Genomic DNA, 19,399 nt, shown 5'->3' on the forward strand with positions numbered 1-19,399 from the left:
AACAACTTCATTAAATGATCTTACTAAGATAGAGTGTCTGCTTCTGTCATTGGAAGGAAAAGTAATGGCTTGTTCCAGGTTAAATCATATTATGATCTGAGTAATATGGAGAAATAATAATTTGGTAGCCAATGGTACTTGTGATGGATGTTCACTGGTGTCACTACAGGGGGAGAAAAGCATTGATTGAGTGATAATCTTGAACATTCAGACTTATTATTTATGAATTGCATAGTAGAATAAGAAGAAAGATTGTGCTCTTGTGCTGCATAACTCTTTTTGGAAAATGATCGCTGATAGTGTTAAATTAAAAGCTGGAAATGAATTTGCATATGTTAGAGCAAGTAATATTATTATAACCCAAGATTTAGAAAACATTTAGAGACACTTAGATGGGCAGTTAAGAATTTTAGTGAATTAAGAGGTTATGGCCTATAGCCCCCATCAGGGCTGGGCAGTGAACTCTAGCCCCATTAGGACACTGAAAGAGGTTAACAAGGTTCTTGAAAAAGTTTTTCTGATGAATTCCATTTGAAGGTATCTATATTCATTTTATTTCTTTATTTCTTTTTCATAAAATTATCAGAAACAACTACATTTAATTATGAATAGGGAATAGTTGATAGTAACTGGAACAAATATTCCATTTTTCTTCTTAGAGACAACTGATGAATAATACAATGTGTTAAATATCTGATTGTCATTGAGGTGATGGATTTGAACTAGAAGAATGAACCGTTCAATTATGCATCCATTTTTTGAATGAACTGTTGGTAGAGAAAACCATGTAAAAGTTTAAAAGTGTATAAAAGTAAAATCGATGTTTATTATTAAATCTATGTTTAATAGTATTGCCTTCGTATAATTTGGTAAATCAATAATCTTAATCTGGTCTTTTTGTTCAAAATAGAGAGTGCATTTCTCAGTATCTACTCTTTTTCCTAAGGATTAAAATGTAACCACAGGAAATTCCTGTGACAATTGTATAATTTGATGAATTGTTGCGAACTCTGTAAGTGCAGCAGCAATTTGTCTCTGCATTCTGGACTTGATTTAGCTTTATCCTTTTTCTCATAGGCATTCTGAAATATTTATGATGGCATACATTGGTAATCTGATGTGCAAGTCCTGTGAGAAACAAAAAGAACTAATTACTAGCAAATTTACAAGCCCTAGTATATCCTTCCAAGTTTTATTTCAGTTTACTGTAAAAGAAGTGGAATAATGGGTGAAATATTATAAAACTATTATGGTTTTCTCTCTCAATTCTTGCCAGTTGCATCATTGATCATTAACCTGATCATATTTGTCCTTTTATACAAAGGTAGTGAACACCTGCTTTGGGTTTAAAGGAATTAATCATACAGCGTTCAAGATAAATAAAGTTGGCCTTGACTGATCAAGTATTTTAAGTACTAGTGTTTCCAAGCAGTTGCATTTCAGTTATAAAACTACAGTGAATAATCAGAAGCGAATTTGGGGTAAGTATCTTAAAATTAAATAGCTTTTGAATGAAGCCCTATGCAATAATACTGATCAAAGAGTAAAGAAATGGTATTTCAATTCACTTTGATACAGATAATATTTAAATTCATCAAATTAACACATTACTTTTATTCTCTTTAAATGGTGTCATTGTAAATTTGAAGGCCAAATTCTTATAGGACTATTCATCATGTTGTTTGGTTCACAATACTTCATGCTTTCTAATGAAATAGGATTCAAAACCTAATGAGGTAAGTGAATTTTTAAGACAATTTTTTGCTGTGAACTTTGTGTAGAAATTTTCTGGGAGAACTGGATGCTCAAATAATGTTAATTTTAGTTATTAAGATTATTAATAATCATAAGAAGATACCCCTCAGATTCTATTATAAGGGAAAATTATATCTTTCATAATATTATTTGTTATTATTCTGACACAAACCAAATACATGTAGATGTGCCTAATGAATTGCCGCTTGGTGACTTAAAAGTACAAATAACATTTTGACTACTTTTATTTCTACAAATTGATATTTCTAATCAGAAATCTTCTGAGATATTGAATATATTAGAAAATGATACACAGAAATGTATTTTGGACATAAAGCTTCTCTTACTGGCTTTTCCTATTGTTGCACAACAGTTCACAACCTTATGTACTAATTTAATCCTCAAATAAAACATTTGTTTGAAAATATACATTTTTTTAAGGATTTTATTTATTTATTTGACAGACAGAGATCACAAGTAGGCAGAGAGGCAGGCAGAGAGAGAGGAAGGGAAGCAGGCTCCCCACTGAGCAGAGAGCACAATGTGGGGCTCCATCCCAGGACCCGGGGATCAAGACCAGAGCCGAAGGCAGAGGCTTTAACACACTGAGCCACATAGGCGCCCCAACACGTTCTTTTTTTTTTTTTTTTTTTAAAGATTTTATTTATTTGACAGAGAGAGAGAAATCACAAGTAGGCAGAGAGGCAGGCAGAAAGCAGGTTCCCCAGAGGAGCAGAGATCCCGACGCGGGGCTGGATCCCAGGACCCTGGGATCATGACCAGAGCCGAAGGCAGAGGCCCCAACCCACTGAGCCACCCAGGTGCCCCAACAAGTGCTTTTTTAAATTGCATTTTGAGGTCTTTTTCCTTTTCAAGTTGTGTACCTAAGCAAACAGAGTTTAACTACAAATATTAGCTGGCTAATGATTCTATATCTTAGTTTTAGAGAATAGTTGACTATTAGTAATCTTTATATGTAATAGTGACTCTTAACAAATGGGTCATTTTGACCCTCATAATGGTCTATAAAACACTTTAGAAATATAGTTCTTCATTTTTTAAGGCTAACAATACATTGTTCTGGAGGCTTTCATCTTTATCCCCAATGAACATTATTTCCTAGTAACCTATTAAACTAGGAGTTACTAAGGGATACTAAGATGTGTTTTTTGTAAGGTAAAAGTAGTATCACTAAAATTTATAAGGATTTCAGAATCAGTATTTCATGAAGTTTGTGGTAATATCGTGAAACTCATTCTTAAGATGTAGTCAGATGGCTGAATTTCCTGTATTTTTAGTGGAGAACACTTTAACGAGGTATCATTAGTATTGTAAATTGTATAAAGTTCTCAATTACACCTCTTTTGTATGTGTTAAGTTTCAAATTATTCTTTGATTTTTTTTAAAAAATTGCTTTCTTCTTTTGTTATTGTATCAGTTGTATTTGATGGTAATTATGTTTCTTTATGGTTTTTCCAAGTTTGTTTTTACTCACTTTGAAAAAAGTGCACTCTGGATTTTGGGGTATTTTGCCCCATAAGTGAGATTGTGTAAAGTGTGAGAATTCCTACTGCAAAGACTTTGCCAGATTACTCAAACTAATTTAAAATGCATTAACTTTCTATTATAGGTTTAAAACCACACTAGAGTGTCTTCATTTTTTTATTCTGTTTCTCTTTTGATTTACAGTTTTAGAGTAGAGTGGACAGAGAATTCCCTTGATAAAGAGTTAGAGGTGATCCCATTTAGAATCATGGGAAAAATAGGAAAAAGTATCATACAGCTATTTAGAGATAGTATTGCTTATTGATAGTGTTTCAGAATTATAACTTCTTTGATTTTAGATGACTGCTTTGTATTTTGATCTAGTTCTTGAAGGAATATAAAAATGCCATTAGCACAGGATCTATTTCTCCTAAAAGATGATCCTTCATCTGAAAACCGGCATGAGAATCATCTTAGAATAGTCTGTTCTAATAGGTAACAAGTTTTCTGTTGGAGCTTACTATGGTAAATTCTGATTATTTTGAAAACCATTTTTTTTTTTTTTTTTATTAACGCACAGAGGTCAAAATGTGTAAGATCTTGTTGTGGAGTTTCCTACTGATTTTTTCTGGAAGCCAAGCCTCAAGACCGTCGGCTCAAAGAAATATCGAATTTGCAGTGGACCTTTACCAAGCTATTTCTTTATCTCACGAGAACAACATTATATTTTCCCCCCTTGGAACAATGTTGGGTCTTGGGATGGTACAACTGGGAGCAAAAGGAAAAGCACGACAGCAGATAAGACAAACTTTAAAACTTCAGGAAACCTCAGCCGGTGAGATTCTTACTTATGATTATTTATACTGGATAAGATGTGCTCAAATTTATTTTGCCAGTTAGAAGTTCAGGGTCCCAGAATTGAAATACATGGAAAATATTCAAAAGTGTGAACTTATAATAAAATGGAGAATTTTAAAAAATATTCATTTTAATTGTTTTCTAATGAAAATGTTACTAGAAGAATGTACTATTTTTAATACAGATATTTTCATACAGATATGAAACTGTGAGTATACTAGTATATTTTTTTCTGTCCTGTTTCAGGCAGTTTTAATTGAGACTTATGTTGTGTGTGCATGTGTGTGTCTATGTATGTATATTTGTTTATTCTTCCACTCTCAGTATGTTGTGATCATTTTCTCATACCAGCTTCAGAATATAATTTTTAGTTGTTGCCTTTTATTGCCTCTTATGGAAATATTGTTACTTACTTAACCTCTCATTATTAGGTAGTTTCCTATATTTCTCTTATAAAAATGCTGCAGTGAACATCCTCACCCAGAAATCTTTGTGTGGATCTCTCATTATTTTATTAGCTTTTAAAAATTAGTTTTATAACTAAAATTCAACTTTTTCACCTGATTGAGACCAAGAAAAAGCAGTAATGTAGACATACATTTTAAAAGCTTGTTTGGTTAATAGTCTTTAAAGGAAACCTTTTTTTATTTTATTATTTTTAAAGATTTTGTTTATTTATTTGACAGAGAGACAGCATAAGCAGGGGGAGCTGCAAGCAGAGGGAGAGGGAGAAGCAGGCTCCCCACCTAGCAGAGATCCAGACTAGGTCCTGTATCCCAGGACCCTGGTACCATAACCCGAACTGAACGTAGATGCTTAATTGACTGAGCCACCCATGTGCCCTAGGAAATCTTTGAGAAAGATCGAGAGCTCACAAATAGGTAGGGGGGAAGCAGACTCCCTGCTGAGCAGAGAGCCCAATGTGGGGCTTGATCCCAGGACCCTGAGATCTAACTTGAGCTGAAGGCAGAAGCTTAACCCGCTGAGCCTCTCAGGAGCCCCTAGGAAATCTCTTTTAAAAAGCACTCAGATAACCTATCTGAGGTCTTTTTGTGTATTAAGGATTGTTGTTGCAGAGTCCCCAGAAGGTCTGAGATACTGTATAGAAGCTTTAGTGCTGTCATCCTGTTTGAAAGGGTAGTTGTTGGGGCATCTGGGTGGCTTGACAGTTAAGTGCCTGCCTTTGGTTCAGGTCATGATCTCTGCGTCCTGGGATAGGCATTGTGTTGGCTCCCACATCTGACTCAGCGTTCAGTGGGGAGTCTGCTTGTCCCACTGTTTCTCCCTTCCTCGGTGCCCTCTCTCTCTCTCTGTGTCAAGTAAATAAATAAAATCTTTTTTTTTTAAGGTTTTATTTATTTATTTGACACAGAGAGAGATCACAAGTAGGCAGAGAGGCAGGCAGAGAGAGAGAGAGGGAGAAGCAGGCTCCCTGCTGAGCAGAGAGTCCGATGCAGGGCTTGATCCCAGGACCCTGACATCATGACCTGAGCCAAAAGCAGAGGCTTAATCCATTGAGCCACCCAGGCACCCAAATAGAATCTTTAAAAAGAGAGAGAAAAAAAGAGAGAGAGAGAGAAAGAAAGAAAAAGAAAGGGTTGTCCATTTCTCTGGCTAACTGTGTCCTCAATTTCCATAATGATTTTAATTTTAGACTTTTGCGTCACTGTCAGGTAATGTGTCCTAACCATCAGAGGAACTTTCCAGATTTTTGATGTGGGAATTTAATCACTATTACTAAGTTCAGTATGTTTGCCTCAGAACAGAGTAATTATATTTAGAGATTTGTTTTTCTTTTTTAGAAGGTCTTGTTTGCTTTGTTTTAAATAAAAGCAATTTTATGTAGAAAAGAAGTTGGTGATGGTGGAGTTAATTGCAAGAATTTTCCTTTGTGAATAATGCAAAATGAAGCTACTGTGTTCCAAATTTAGTCTTGACTGTCTGTATTAATTTCCGCAAATCCCACTACATAGTCTCAGAAACATTTAAATCACACAATACTGCTTTGAAAAGTAATAGAGCATTTATAAAGATATGTAAAGTTGATTCTATGATAAATAAGCAACATTAGAATCTCTGAAGTTTAAACTACTCTCTATGGATATCTCTTGTATAGAAACACGGAAATCTTAACAACTATGGATTGTGAATGTAAGGCTAATCACAGTAGTAATGAGGACGACACTATCAATCATATAGATAGTACAGCAGTCACTGTTACTGTGTTTGGTATCCACTATCTCACTTACTCTTCACAGTTACTCTGTGAGGTAGACATAACCCTGCTGCTTAGACGAGGAAACGGAGGTGAAGAAAGGTTCAGCAAATTGTCCAGAATGAATTCCAAAAATGATTCACTGAGAGCTGTGGATCCTTAGGGCAATATATTATATTTTCCTTGGGAGAATATATATATGGACAATTAAACATGAGTATGTTAACACATGTAACAAAATCTACCAAAGCTGCTTTCTATTATGCTTTGTTAAGGGAGAGAGAAAAAGAGGGACACAGATGGAAGATAATTGCAAAAGGAAAAGGCAGAGGAGCCAGAGAGAGCAAAAATATGAAAAATAAACTCTGGAAAATAAAAAAGAGGAGGGAATTAAGGAATAAGGAACAAGGAGACAGTTAAGGTAGGGGACAGAGTGGAAGAGGGCAAGGAAATGGAAAAGGCTCAGAGGGTCTGGAGAAAGAAGAACAAAATGGTGTTAAGGGGGGGACCAACGGTATGTTAGATCAGAAGGTGGTGACTGGTATTGGAAACCAAGATGAAGAGGAAAATCACTAGTAATGATTCTGTCTTTATTTAATATTTTTATATTTTGTTCTTCATGGGTTTTTTTGCATTAAAACTGATTTTAAAAAAATGTGTGGCAACAAAATATCTTCTTGGTTATGGAGTCTGTTGGCATCTCCTTAAATTTTATGCTCAATATAAGTATACCATTGACTCATCCTAGTGCTGGCCCTACCTTCTATTCCCAATGATTATCAAAGGTGCTCTCTGTTCAGTTTGTCTACATTTTACGTTTCCTGCTATCAGATTGTTTTATGTGAACACCTGCCTTGTTCCACAGATGGGTATACAACTCCTGGGATCCTACCCCACAGGGCTCTCAGTGTCCTCTGTCGAAACATCTGCTCGGAATTTACCTTCTCCAGTCTACTGAGCATCCGATAATTTTCCATTTTTGCTTTGCTTCTACTATGCTGCTTGCTAATCAAAGACTAACGGAGGTGCTTCCTTATTCCAAGGGTGTCATGGAAAGAGAACAAGCCATGAATCTTTGCTCTGCAACCATTTAAACTTATGATCTGTTCCTCTAAAGTTACTGTATCTGTCTGGATTTTAGATTCCACACTAAAAAGAGAGGAGTTTGAGTAATTGATTTATATGGATCTTTTGGCTAAAATTATCTATAATCCCATGACTCCCTTTGTTTTCATGTTTGGATCTCTCACATTTCACACACAATTGGCCTTTGGGCCTTAACTGTAGGAGAAGTAAACATGTGATGAATTTTGGAACATTTTCTGAAGGTCTAGTACAATCAAACCGAAAGTTACATTCACCCCATGACCTGTAGATTTTCTCTAGCTCTGCTTTAGGAAATGAAATAAATTGATTCTCTTTGCTTATTAGGATCCATGTATACATATTCTTTTTGATCTTGTGAAAGAGGTTACTAATCTACAAATTTAATCAAATTTATAAGGCAGATAACTTTATATTCTCCTCCAAACTTGTGCTACTTGATGACATTTTTCATTGACTTCTGAATCCAGTGATTTATCAGAGGGCAACTGACTGTCATACAGTCTTAGACCTTAAGTACTTGACATAAATCTTTTTGCTCTGACAAATGAGTCAGAACTATTTTTCTCCCCCTTTTCTTTTATTCCCCCATTCCTTTAAAAATGCTCATAAATTACAAATTTCTGAAGATTAGTTTCAAATTCTGCCACTTCATATCTGACCTTATTTAATTCTTTTGAATACTCACGTTTTCTCTCAGAAAGTCTTCTCTGTAGCCTCCCATTTATTGAGATATTTCCCTCAGCTTTAAATTGCAAGTGATTGCCTCTAAAATTGCATGAACAAGTAAAATAGATTAACCTTCTTCCTTTCCTTATGTAAGAATTCTAGGATTGTAAGGACTTGCTGAAATTCTTCAAATCCAACCATAGGGCAATAAATTCTTATGGCTAAAATTGTTTATGTCTATATCTATATCCCCAAGAATGGAGAACTATGGAGTTTGAAATATAATGAAATATACTTCACAGAGACTCCAATATGGTTATTTGGGTTGTACCTGCAGGAAAGCAGGGGAGGACAAGGAGAGAAGTGGGGACTGAAATGTAGGCTCCACTCAGCCAGACAAGATATAAGGCCATGGGGCTATAGCCCTCCCCCTCCCCCACCAGGAAGAGAACGTATTCTTATTTGCACAAAGATGCCTATGACTGTTAGCTCTCCGATAAAGTGTACGCACACACATACACATGCACACACACAAATGCCTTATTTCCAATGGACAACTCAAGGCATGTCCTCATTAAAACTTTTCTTTCTTTATTCAGTGGGTATCCAATATGTTTTCTCCATTTATGTTTCCTCCAATAAAGAATAATTGCCTATACTCGATTTTTAAGTTATAAAAATAGCATTTTATTTGACTGAAAATATAACAAAGGCCCTGACAGGAGCTTTGATTTGAAATACAGTTTCTAGACTTAATGATTGAGTCCCAGGATTAAGCCAGAAGGGATTGAAAAGCATCAATATCTTTGGTTGTGAATAGGAAGCCCCTGAACAAGGACCAAAGCTGAATCATCTCCTAGGCACATCTACCTTCCCAACAACAGTGCGGTCAGAATGAGCAACAATAAATAACAGCCCAACAGTGATTCTAGCTGACTCTGGTGGCCTCATTTGGCTACTGGCAATAGTTGGAACAGTTAAAGATCTTTGTTCTTCACGTAGACAGCCAAAATATATACATTCATGAACCTGAAGAAATAGGCAATTCTGATTCTTGTGCATCTCTAGAGCTGATTATAGGGGTTGCTCATAAATTTCAAAACTTGGACAAGTGCCATTGCTCACAACAGAGCAATTCTTAAGCTGAAATAAAAACAATATTGAAAAAGATTGCTCGTCACTGTCTTCCCCCATCAATATTCATTAGTATTTTCCTTCCATAAATATCGCATGTTATGCAAAGAATGAGGTTCTAAAGATAAATTTCCAACAAGTAAGAATGAGCTAAATTTGACTATAAAAAGGGAATTTCCTTCAGCTTTTCTAAATGCACATTCTTGTTTTTGGTGAATTTCAAATTTACATGACAATCTTCCTATTTAAGAACTGAGTTCTTTATAAAATGCATATTCTATGAAGATAAATGCTTAAAATATTTATACTAACTCAGGAAGGACCATTAGTTATACCTAAGGGTGCAAAAATGGTGATATGAATCAGTGCTTAGAAGCAAAGCTGAAAAGCTGTTGTTTTTATGTTGTTCAATATGTCAGTATACATTATAATTATTTTTTAGGGGAAGAATTTTCTGTGCTGAAGTCATTTTTCTCTGCCATCTCAGAGAAAAAGCAAGAATTTACATTTAATCTTGCCAATGCCCTCTACCTTCAAGAAGGATTCACTGTGAAAGAACAGTATCTCCATAGCAACAAGGAGTTTTTTCAGAGTGCCATAAAACTGGTGGATTTTCAGGATGCAAAGACTTCTGCAGAGACAATAAGTACCTGGGTAGAAAGCAAAACAGATGGTAAAGTTTCCCATTTTCATAAACTCATTATTTGCCATTGTATTCACGGTTTTTAATATCCTAGAGTAAAGAATGGTTGAATATTTTCCTACTAAACTATGGCTCAGAGGGCTCTCCCATTTTGCTTCCCTGTTATTCAAATTAATACTAAATGGTAAAACTGAGACAGACTGTAAACTGCTTTGAAAAGCATACAGGTTTTTTGAGAGATACCTATTCATAGAATTTTAATGGAAAAACCTTTAATAATAATTTTTGTTTAAGCATAAGCTTTTAATCTATTGCTGTAGAAATAATGACTTTGGCCAGGTAAAAATTAGATCTGTCAACCTCAAGTGCCTTCTTTTCCACATATTACTGTAAATAACACATTTTAGTTGGATGGGTTAATGTTTAATAAGAAATGTTGATAGTCCTATCATAAATGTGGTTATCTATACTTTAATTTCAATACAAGCCAGCTAAAATTCCTCAGGGACTATGGAGTCACACAGTAGAAAGAACAAAAGTTTAAAGTTACTCAGATCTGAATTCACATCCTACTTAGTTCTAAGTTATGCCCCACCTTAAATGAGGATAGTATTAGAACATTTCAGGATTATTAGAAGATTTGAGAATAATGTATGTGAAATAACAAACATATATCAGGTCCTTGTTTAACAGTGGTTTGTTTCTTTGTTCATCCATTCTGCTACAAAAAATTATGATGGCATAAATGGCCACCATATTCTTTATAAGAAGCCTCATACAGGGAGGCATAGTTGAGAATGTGAGATTGGTGTTTTGAGCAGTTTTCACAAGAAAGTATCATTAATGGGACACATAATGAACATCCCTAGACAGCTCCATGGCACTCAGTCATGCTTTTATGTTGGGTGGTTGTTTAGAAGAAGAAAATCACGCTAGCAACTCCATTCTTGTCCCTTCTCCAGTGATCACTGGCATTAGCCATGGGAGCAGAAGGTTTGAGGGTATCATTAACTTACTAATTCTGATTGACCTGCTGGAGAAACTTGCAATAAAGTTTGAAAACTATGAGTAAATATGCAGGCAGAGACATTCAGTTTTTGTTCTTTCTGGCTGAAAAACAATTCACACAAATAATCTTGCTGAAGAGAGTCCATTAGTAGGTCTGTCCAGATTTGCCTCAGAGAGTCTTGTATCTCCTGTTTCCTAGTAATACCTGTTTGTACCTGTTTCTAAGTGAAATGTTTAATAGTGCTGCTTTCTACTCTCAGAATTGCCAAGGTTAGAGGAGAAAGCACCTGTTTATAACTGATCTGCAAAGAAATTTTTGTTTCAGTGCTATAGAAAGCAGTCCCACTGAACCACTATTGCTTATCTCTTCCTGTTTCCTCCTCCACTTGCATCACAGGGAAAATTAAAGACATGTTTTCAGAGGAAGACTTTGGTCCTCTGACTCGGCTTGTCCTGGTGAATGCTATTTATTTCAAGGGTGATTGGAAGCAGAAATTCACAAAAGAGAGCACACAGTTGATGAATTTTACTAAGAAGGATGGTGCGGCAGTCAAAATCCCGATGATGAAAACTCTTGTGAGAACAAAATATGGTAATATGAAAAATCGCCCTCCAAAGCATGATTTTGGGAATTGCCAAGGATATTTATTTAATATTTTCTTTCTCTGTTTCAGGTTATTTTTCTGAATCGTCCATGAACTACCAGGTTTTGGAATTACCTTATAAAGGTGATAAGTTTAGTTTAATCATTGTACTTCCTGCAGAAGACGTGCACATAGAAGAAATGGAAAAGCGAATTACTGCTCATCAACTCCTAAAATGGTTCTCCGAGATGCAAGAAGAGGAAGTGGAAGTAAGCCTCCCTAGGTTGGTAATGTCATTTTATTATTTGGTTCTTATGTTTTCACTTATGGAGGCATTTGAATAGCTGGCTGAAAGATAACAGATACTTGAAAAGGCCACTGATTGGAAGAAAAATGCATTTGGAAGTATAACTCTGCTTTGTGGATACAAAGGCAAGTCTGAACATTGCCAGCAATGCTTTGCCATGAGGAGAACTGAATATAAAGGCTCAATATTCTCTGAAATAGATGAAGAAATGTAAGTCTGCAAGCCAGAATGTTGAGATGAAAAGGAATTTTCATTCCTTTTATTATACAAACTTATCTTTCTCTACTTTCTTTACTAATTGGAATTTTAAATACCTATCTTCTGTTACATTTCAGGAAAACCACCCCCTGCCCATACTTATTATACCAGACAATTAAAAGATATGTTATCTTGACAATTAAAAGATATGTTAAATCAACTTTGACAGCTAGTGCTCTAATAGTCATTGAATGACAAATAGGAAATCCAACGGCCAGGTTTAGATAGTTAATATAAAATGGAAATTGCAAAGGCTTATCTCGGGAAATAATAATCGTTGACACTAATTTCTTAATATCATGCTTCTGGCCAACAGGAGAAACTTCAAAGTAAGTGGTGCCCACATAACTCAATTCACACTCTGCCTCAATTTTTTAAAAGAAGCAGATGTTTAATGAATGATATTCTGTCCTTTTCATTTCTAATTTTTCCTGCAAACTCAAATCCTGTATGGCTTATACACTCCTCTTCTGGGCCTTTTGTCATTTAAACCTCTTGGCTTTTCCTTGTTTTTCCACTTAGGTGGGATCCAGTCACTCATTTCAATCATATTCTCACCATATATCTTTAATGCTTTTTGCTACTTGGTCTTCGTCCTGCTTTAATTTCTCCCTAATCATCCTCAATCCCTGGCCTACTCTTAAGGCCACTCCTGCTCTCCAACTATTAATTTTCTTAAGCAAAAACCCAGAAAGCATCCCCTTCTGGCCTCACTGAGGCTGGAGCTGGGGACCCCTTACTTTTCTTCAACTAACTTTCTTTCTTTCTTTCTTTCTTTCAGATTTTATTTATTCATTTGACAGAGATCACAAGTAGGCAGAGAAAGCAGGCAGAGAAAGAGGGGGAAGCAGGCTCCCTGCTGAGCAGAGAGCCCGATGAGGGGCTTAATCCCAGGACCCTGAGATCATGACCTGAGCTGAAGGCAGAGGCTTTAACCCACTGAGCCACCCAGGCGCCCCAACTTTCTTTTTTAATACTCACACAAACCACACCAAAACCTGACTTCTATTCCCAGGTGCCAACTTATGTTGATTTCTGTCACTCTCAACATGTGTCTCAACTTCCCATTCCTTAAAGAAGACATATCATTAAGCAAACCTGCCTCTCTACCCTTCACCTCAAGGTCTGTATACATCTTTGAAGATCTCTCCTTCTACCTTCCTTGTCATCCTGGAGGATGATGACAAGATGACAACATATCCTATGTTTTTCTCACCCTAATTCCAGGTTGTTGATCCTAATATTATCGACCATCCCCCTTTTCTTGAAAACCTTGCATTCTTCAACCCCTGGAGCACTCTCGCTTCTGTTTATTTTTCTCTCTTCTGTAAAATTTCCTTGCTCCCTGACTTAGAGTGTTTTTTTTTTTCTTTCTGTTCCCAACTAATGTTTACTAGAATTTCATCAAAATTTTCTTCTTCTTCCTCTCTTTTATTCTTCATTCTTACTCTCTTTTTATTCCCTTATTCTTCATGTCTCTAAAATCCGAATCTGTCCCCCAACCTCTCTTCTAATTCCCCAGCATCTGTGTATCTCTACCTGGATATTATTCAGTCTTTCAAAGAGTATTGGTGGAGGGGTCCTACTACGTGTAAGCTATTGGAGATAAAATGATGTGACAGATAGTTTATCTTCTAATAACAGAAATAACAACTTGGGGGATTAACTTGTTTATTTTCAAATTTCTTTCTCTCTCTTCCTCTTTTGGGAAGATCACGATTTGGGGTCAAAAACACTGTGTTTAGAAATTATTCATGCCATGTACTGGCAGTGGGGTCTTAGGAGAGTCATTTGACAGTCCTAAGTTGTGGTTTATCAGTCTTGGAATAGTGATACTTGTAGCCAAGGTAGCCCCAGCATCTTCAGCCAGTTAACAAATGCCTAGATAATAAAACATAAGTCCCAGACTCAACTGACAATAGGAAGTAAGGGCTTTTGCCAGAATTCCCTTCTCTAGCATGTTAGGAATCTCTGCAAGATTGCTGCACAGCCCACGAATCCATCCATAGCAGCTTCTCCAAACTGTGGCCACACTTCTCATACAACTTCTCTTACAGTATGGATGCAGGCTTCTCTTTTAATTCCTCCAAGAACAATGGTTATGGGTTGAATTATGTCTCTCTTAATTCATATGGGGGTTAAATCCTAACCCCCACTACCCCAGATTGTGACTTTTCTGGAGACAAAGTCTTTATAGAAGTAATCAAGTTAAAGTGAAGTTATCAGTGTGGGCCCTCATCTGACATAGGGGGAATCTTGATAAACAGAAGAAAGTTGGATACAGAGATATATGTAGCAGAAAGACTATGTGAAGAGACAGAGGGAGAAGATGTCCATCTACAGGCCAAGGAGGGAGGCCTGGAACTCAACTCACAGTCCTCAAAAGGAACCGATGCTACCCACATCTTAATGTTAGACCTCTAGCTTCTACAACTATGAGACAATAAACTGTTATTTAAGCCACCAGGTTTGTGGTAATGTTAAGGTAGCCCTTGGCAAATTAATAGGAGTAAAAACATTTTCAATGTTTGACCAAATTTTACTGAAAGCTCTGTGTTAATAAAAGGGGCTTTTAAGGTGGAAAGTTATTTAAAAACCATGTGCCAGGGATGAGTGTTTCTGGAGTTTAAGCCATTTCTTATAATCAGGAGTCTCCTGTCCATGGCTGTCCTGGTACCAGACCGACCCTCACCCAAAGTCTTTTCTATCTCCCTCCTACCCAGCATCCAGGGTCCTTCAGCTTTTCCCAGAACAGAAAGAAGGTAACATAGGTTTACTCCCATGCCCTTTAAGCCCAGACTCCCAGTCATGATAAGAATCTTAAGCAGCAGATTTTGACCCTCAGTGGAAACTTTTCATATCATCTAGAATAGATTATACCTTCATGATTTCAAATTTCACTATTTCCATCCCACTGGTTCTATTTGCATAATGAGAAGTTCATTGTGTTGCTTTTACCAAACAAATGAACACTTGTTTTAAAGGCAAAATTTGAATCTTCAGTGATACGAAAACAGAAATATTAATTGGCAGTTGTACTTCCTTTTCTCAAACAAATTATTTTTTAAAAATTTGGTGGCAGTTTCAATTACAGAACCTCATTACATACTTCTACTCATAGCACAAAATCTAGCAAATAGAAGGTGCTAAGAAAGTGATAGCTATTTTTCTTTCAGAAGTAATGGTTATTTTTCTTTCTCTGTTAAAATCACTGCCCAGGGTGCCTTGGTGGCTCAGTTGGTTAAGTGTCTGCCTTTGACTCAGGTCATGATCCCAGGGTCCTGTGATCGAGTATCGGGTCCCAGGTCAGGCTCCCTGCTCAGTGGGGAGTCTGTTTCTCCTTCTCCTTCTGCCCCTCCCCTCCACTCATGCTCTCTCTCTCTCTCTCAAAATAATTAACTAACTAAATAAAAATCTTTAAGATCACTGCCCAGCCAATCCCAAAATAGAAGGTCTCCTCTTACTTCTCAGTCACCCTCTCGCCTATCCCTTCTGTCTGAAAGACCCTTCCTTGTTTGTGGTGTCTAACCAGTAAATTCTCATTCATCCTTCAACATCTCTCACATTTAACTCTTTGGTGTACTTTCCCCCAACATGCTCAGTTAGAATCAACCATCCCCTTTTTTTTTTTCTAGAACATTTTATACAAATTTACATTATGGCACTTGTTACATTACATTTCCATGTCTTGCTCACATTCTCATCTATCTTTTTAAGATGTGAGCTCTGGAACAGGGAATTACGGCTCCTTCATTTTGGCTTCCATGGTCCCTAGGACATTTCATGGCATATTGTATGTGCTAAATGAATACTGTTTAATTAAATTATATAAATATTTTCAAAGAAAACAATTCTGTGTTGTTTCCCTTTATCTGATGATAAATACCTCAAAAATCAGAATTCAACTTTCCAGTCAGATTTTAATTCATTCCTTGTGAGGATCCTGATGAAACTTTCCAATACATGCAGCATAATGAAAGGGAGGACATCAACCATTTTCTTGGAAACCTCTCTACAGAAATAAAAATGAGATTTTTAAATTCACAAGACTGAAACATTGTTATCAGTATTCAATCATATTAACACAATGCTACATTTAAAATGTATTAACTTTTCATAAGAGGATGAGACTTCCAATTTATTAAAGGAATGACTTGCTTATGTGTTAAGTTCACAGTTTTAGTTTCCTGAGCAGGAAGATCATGGATTGAAAGTTCTAAAGTACATTTTCCTCTAAATGAATAATTTCCTTACAACACAAAAACACCCATTTGAAATCTATTCTGTACAGATAGGGAAAACTATATAAGCTGAGTAAATACTTTAGAATGGTTGGACAGTTTTCAGTTTTATTACTCAATGCTGTGGTTCTCTCATATCTGGATGAATGCATTAGGCTTTCAAAATGATAACTAAACAATTATCATATCATTTCATTTGTATGTGGAACATAAAGAATAACATGGAGGACATTACAAGAAGGGAGGGGAAAGTGAAGAGGAGGAATCAGAGAGGGAGACAAACCGTGAGAGACTATAGACTCCGGGAAATAAACTGAGGGCTTTAGAGGGGCGGGTGGTTAGGGGCTGGGTGATGGGTATTAAGGAGGGGACGTATTGCATGGAGCACTGGGTATTATATGCAAACAATGAATCATGGAACACTACACCAAAAACTAATGAAGTACTGTATGATGACTAATATAACATAATAAAATAAAATAAAAAATTTTTTTAAAATGGTAACTAAAGATTTCGGTAAAACTGAACAGTTTAATCAGTTGTGACTAGGACTTAAAATAACAAAAATTCATTCACATAATTCTGGAGGTTAGAAGTCCAAAATCAAGGTGTCAGCAGGGCCATTCTCTCTGAGACTGTGTGGACTCCTTCCTTGCCTCTACTCAGGTTCTGGTGGCAATCCATCATCTTTGGTGTTCCTCTGCGTATAAATGCACCACTCCTGTCTTTGCCTCTGTTGTCAAGTGGCCATCCCTCTTCAAGTGGCATTCTCCTTTCTTATGAGGACACCAATCATATTAGATTAAGGGTCCCCTCTATTCCATTATGACCTTGGGCCAACTAATTACATCTGCAATGACCCTATTTCCAAATAAGGTCACATCATGAGGTACTGAGAGATAGGAATTTAACATATGAATGTGGGGGGGCACAATTTAATTTGTAACACCCACTATACTAAATTCTGTTAATAAAACAAAAATCTCTTTGGTAGCAAAATTTAGTGTTTGCCAAAGAGAGAAAAATTAATCATAAAAATGCTTCTATATTAATAACACTAGGAAGGAACATGTGAGTGACTATTTAGATTTTGGTTACTGTTTAGAAACATTCTTTCCTTTTGATGTAGGACTAGTTCAGAATCAAGGCCAATAAGATAAAATATAGTCTGAAAATACTAGAGTGCTTTCTAGTGTTTATTATTTATAACATACCAGATATCTAATTTGGGCATTACCCGCATTGGATAGCAACTAAAATAATCACATTACTTTGTCTAAACGTAGTATGGGATCCTACAAATATCTTAGTACTCAAAAGATATTGAAGAGTCTGACACACAATTTCTATATATCATATCTTCTCTATTTAAGAAACCCTCTGAGAACATGTTTTATGATTATGTGTATGGGCAAAAGTGATTATTTAATACATGCAAATAAGATAAATAAAAAAGGAACTTTCAATTATATAGCACTTTAACTTTGTAAAGCATTTAATTAAACATTTAATACTAAATGTTGTGGTTCTGCATTCTGACTTGGTTACACCTTGCATTTTGCAGGGAAGGAAACTGAGTCAGTCAAAAAGTGAATTGATCAACATTCAACTAAGTGTTGAAAGACAGAATTAGCTCTCCTGTCTACTGTCTTACAGCTTTGTGCTTTTATCGGTTTACCACTTCCCAGAAACTTTATCTCCTGTTCAAAAGCACAGATTGATTGGGATCCCACGATGGGCAAGGAATGGAAACAGATGCAAAGGGATAGACATGCTCCCTGCTAGTAAGATGGTCACCACTTAGATGGAGTGGTGCAAGATTTGTGCAAGAAATTTACTAACAATATCCAGCAGCAGACAGTAAATATTTAAAGAAAGTTATAATCAGTAAGCACTAGGAAGTTCACGAAACAAAAGAGAGGGGACAGGAAGCCTCAGAAACTGGAGTTGTAAACAGTCTTTACAGAAGGGGAAGGACTTGAACTGGGCTTTAAAAGAATTGAGAAGGTTAAGTCTTGTACAGAAAGAGGAATTGTTGAAAATTTCCAAGTAAGATAGTGGAATGATTAAGGCAGTATTTTAGAAATATAAATTTGGTAGTTACAATGCTTTTTTCATGATGATAACATATCTCAATCCTTTCTCCACTTCCCACCACTCCCCATGTTTCTGGATAATTTCTCTTACTCCTTAAAACCAAGTTTGGGTTTTGGAAAGCTTTTCTGATCTTTCCATTCAAGATAACACATTATCTGATTATTCAAGATAACACAGTATCTGTGGTGCCTGGGTGGCTCAGTCAGTTAAGTATCTGCCTTTGACTCAGGTCATTATCCTGGAGTCCTGGGAGCAAGCTCCAAGTTAGGCAGCAGGAAGTCTGCTTCTCCCTTTCCCTCTGACCCTTCCCCTCCCCACTGCTTGTGCTCTCACTGTTGTGTAATCTCCCTCTCTCTCAAATGAATAAATAAAAAATCTTAAAAAAAGGAAAAAATATAACACAACATCTTTCCTTTTCCCTTCTGGGAAAACTTCTCCTTGCACCTCGTGTTTATTTATTTACTTTACTTTTTTTAAAAAAATTTTTATTTATTTTTTCAGTGTTCCAAAATTCATTGCTTATGCACCACACCCAGTGATGCATACAATACATGCCCTCCTTAATACCCACCACCAGGCTCACCAACCCCCCAACTCCCTCCCCTCCCAAACCCTCAGTTTGTTTCTCAGAATCAACAGTCTCTCATGGTTCATCCCCCCTCCAATTTCCCCAAACTCCCTTCTCCTTTCCTTCTCCCAGTGTCCTCCATGTTATTCCTTATGCTCCACAAGTAAGTGAGACCATATGATAACAGATTTTCTCTGCTTGACTTATTTCACTCAGTATAATCTCCTCCAGTCCTGTCCATGTTGATACAAAAGTTGGGTATTCATCCTTTCTGATAGAGGCATAATACTCCATTATATATATGGACCATACCTTCTTTATCCATTCATCCACTGAAGGGCATCTTGGCTCTTTCCACAGTTTGGTAACTGTGGCCATTGCAGCTATGAACACTGGCATGTAGATGGCCCTTCTTTTCACTACATCTGTATCTTTGGGATAAATACCCAGTAGTGCAATGGCAGGGTCACAGA

General features: G+C 36.4%; 1 protein-coding gene across 1 annotated transcript in view; it reads left to right on the forward strand.

Moving 5' to 3' along the window:
* The first annotated feature begins 3,828 nt into the window (after positions 1 to 3,828).
* Positions 3,829 to 19,399, forward strand: part of SERPINI2 (serpin family I member 2) — a 33,209-nt gene continuing 17,638 nt past the window's right edge. Inside the window, exons 1-4 of the mRNA XM_059388062.1 lie at positions 3,829 to 4,075; positions 9,663 to 9,893; positions 11,269 to 11,463; positions 11,546 to 11,738. Coding sequence (XP_059244045.1) covers positions 3,829 to 4,075; positions 9,663 to 9,893; positions 11,269 to 11,463; positions 11,546 to 11,738 — 866 coding nt within the window. The remainder of the gene's footprint in view (positions 4,076 to 9,662; positions 9,894 to 11,268; positions 11,464 to 11,545; positions 11,739 to 19,399) is intronic.

This window comes from Mustela nigripes, chromosome 2 (assembly GCF_022355385.1).
Source record: "Mustela nigripes isolate SB6536 chromosome 2, MUSNIG.SB6536, whole genome shotgun sequence".
Lineage (NCBI taxonomy): Eukaryota > Metazoa > Chordata > Mammalia > Carnivora > Mustelidae > Mustela > Mustela nigripes.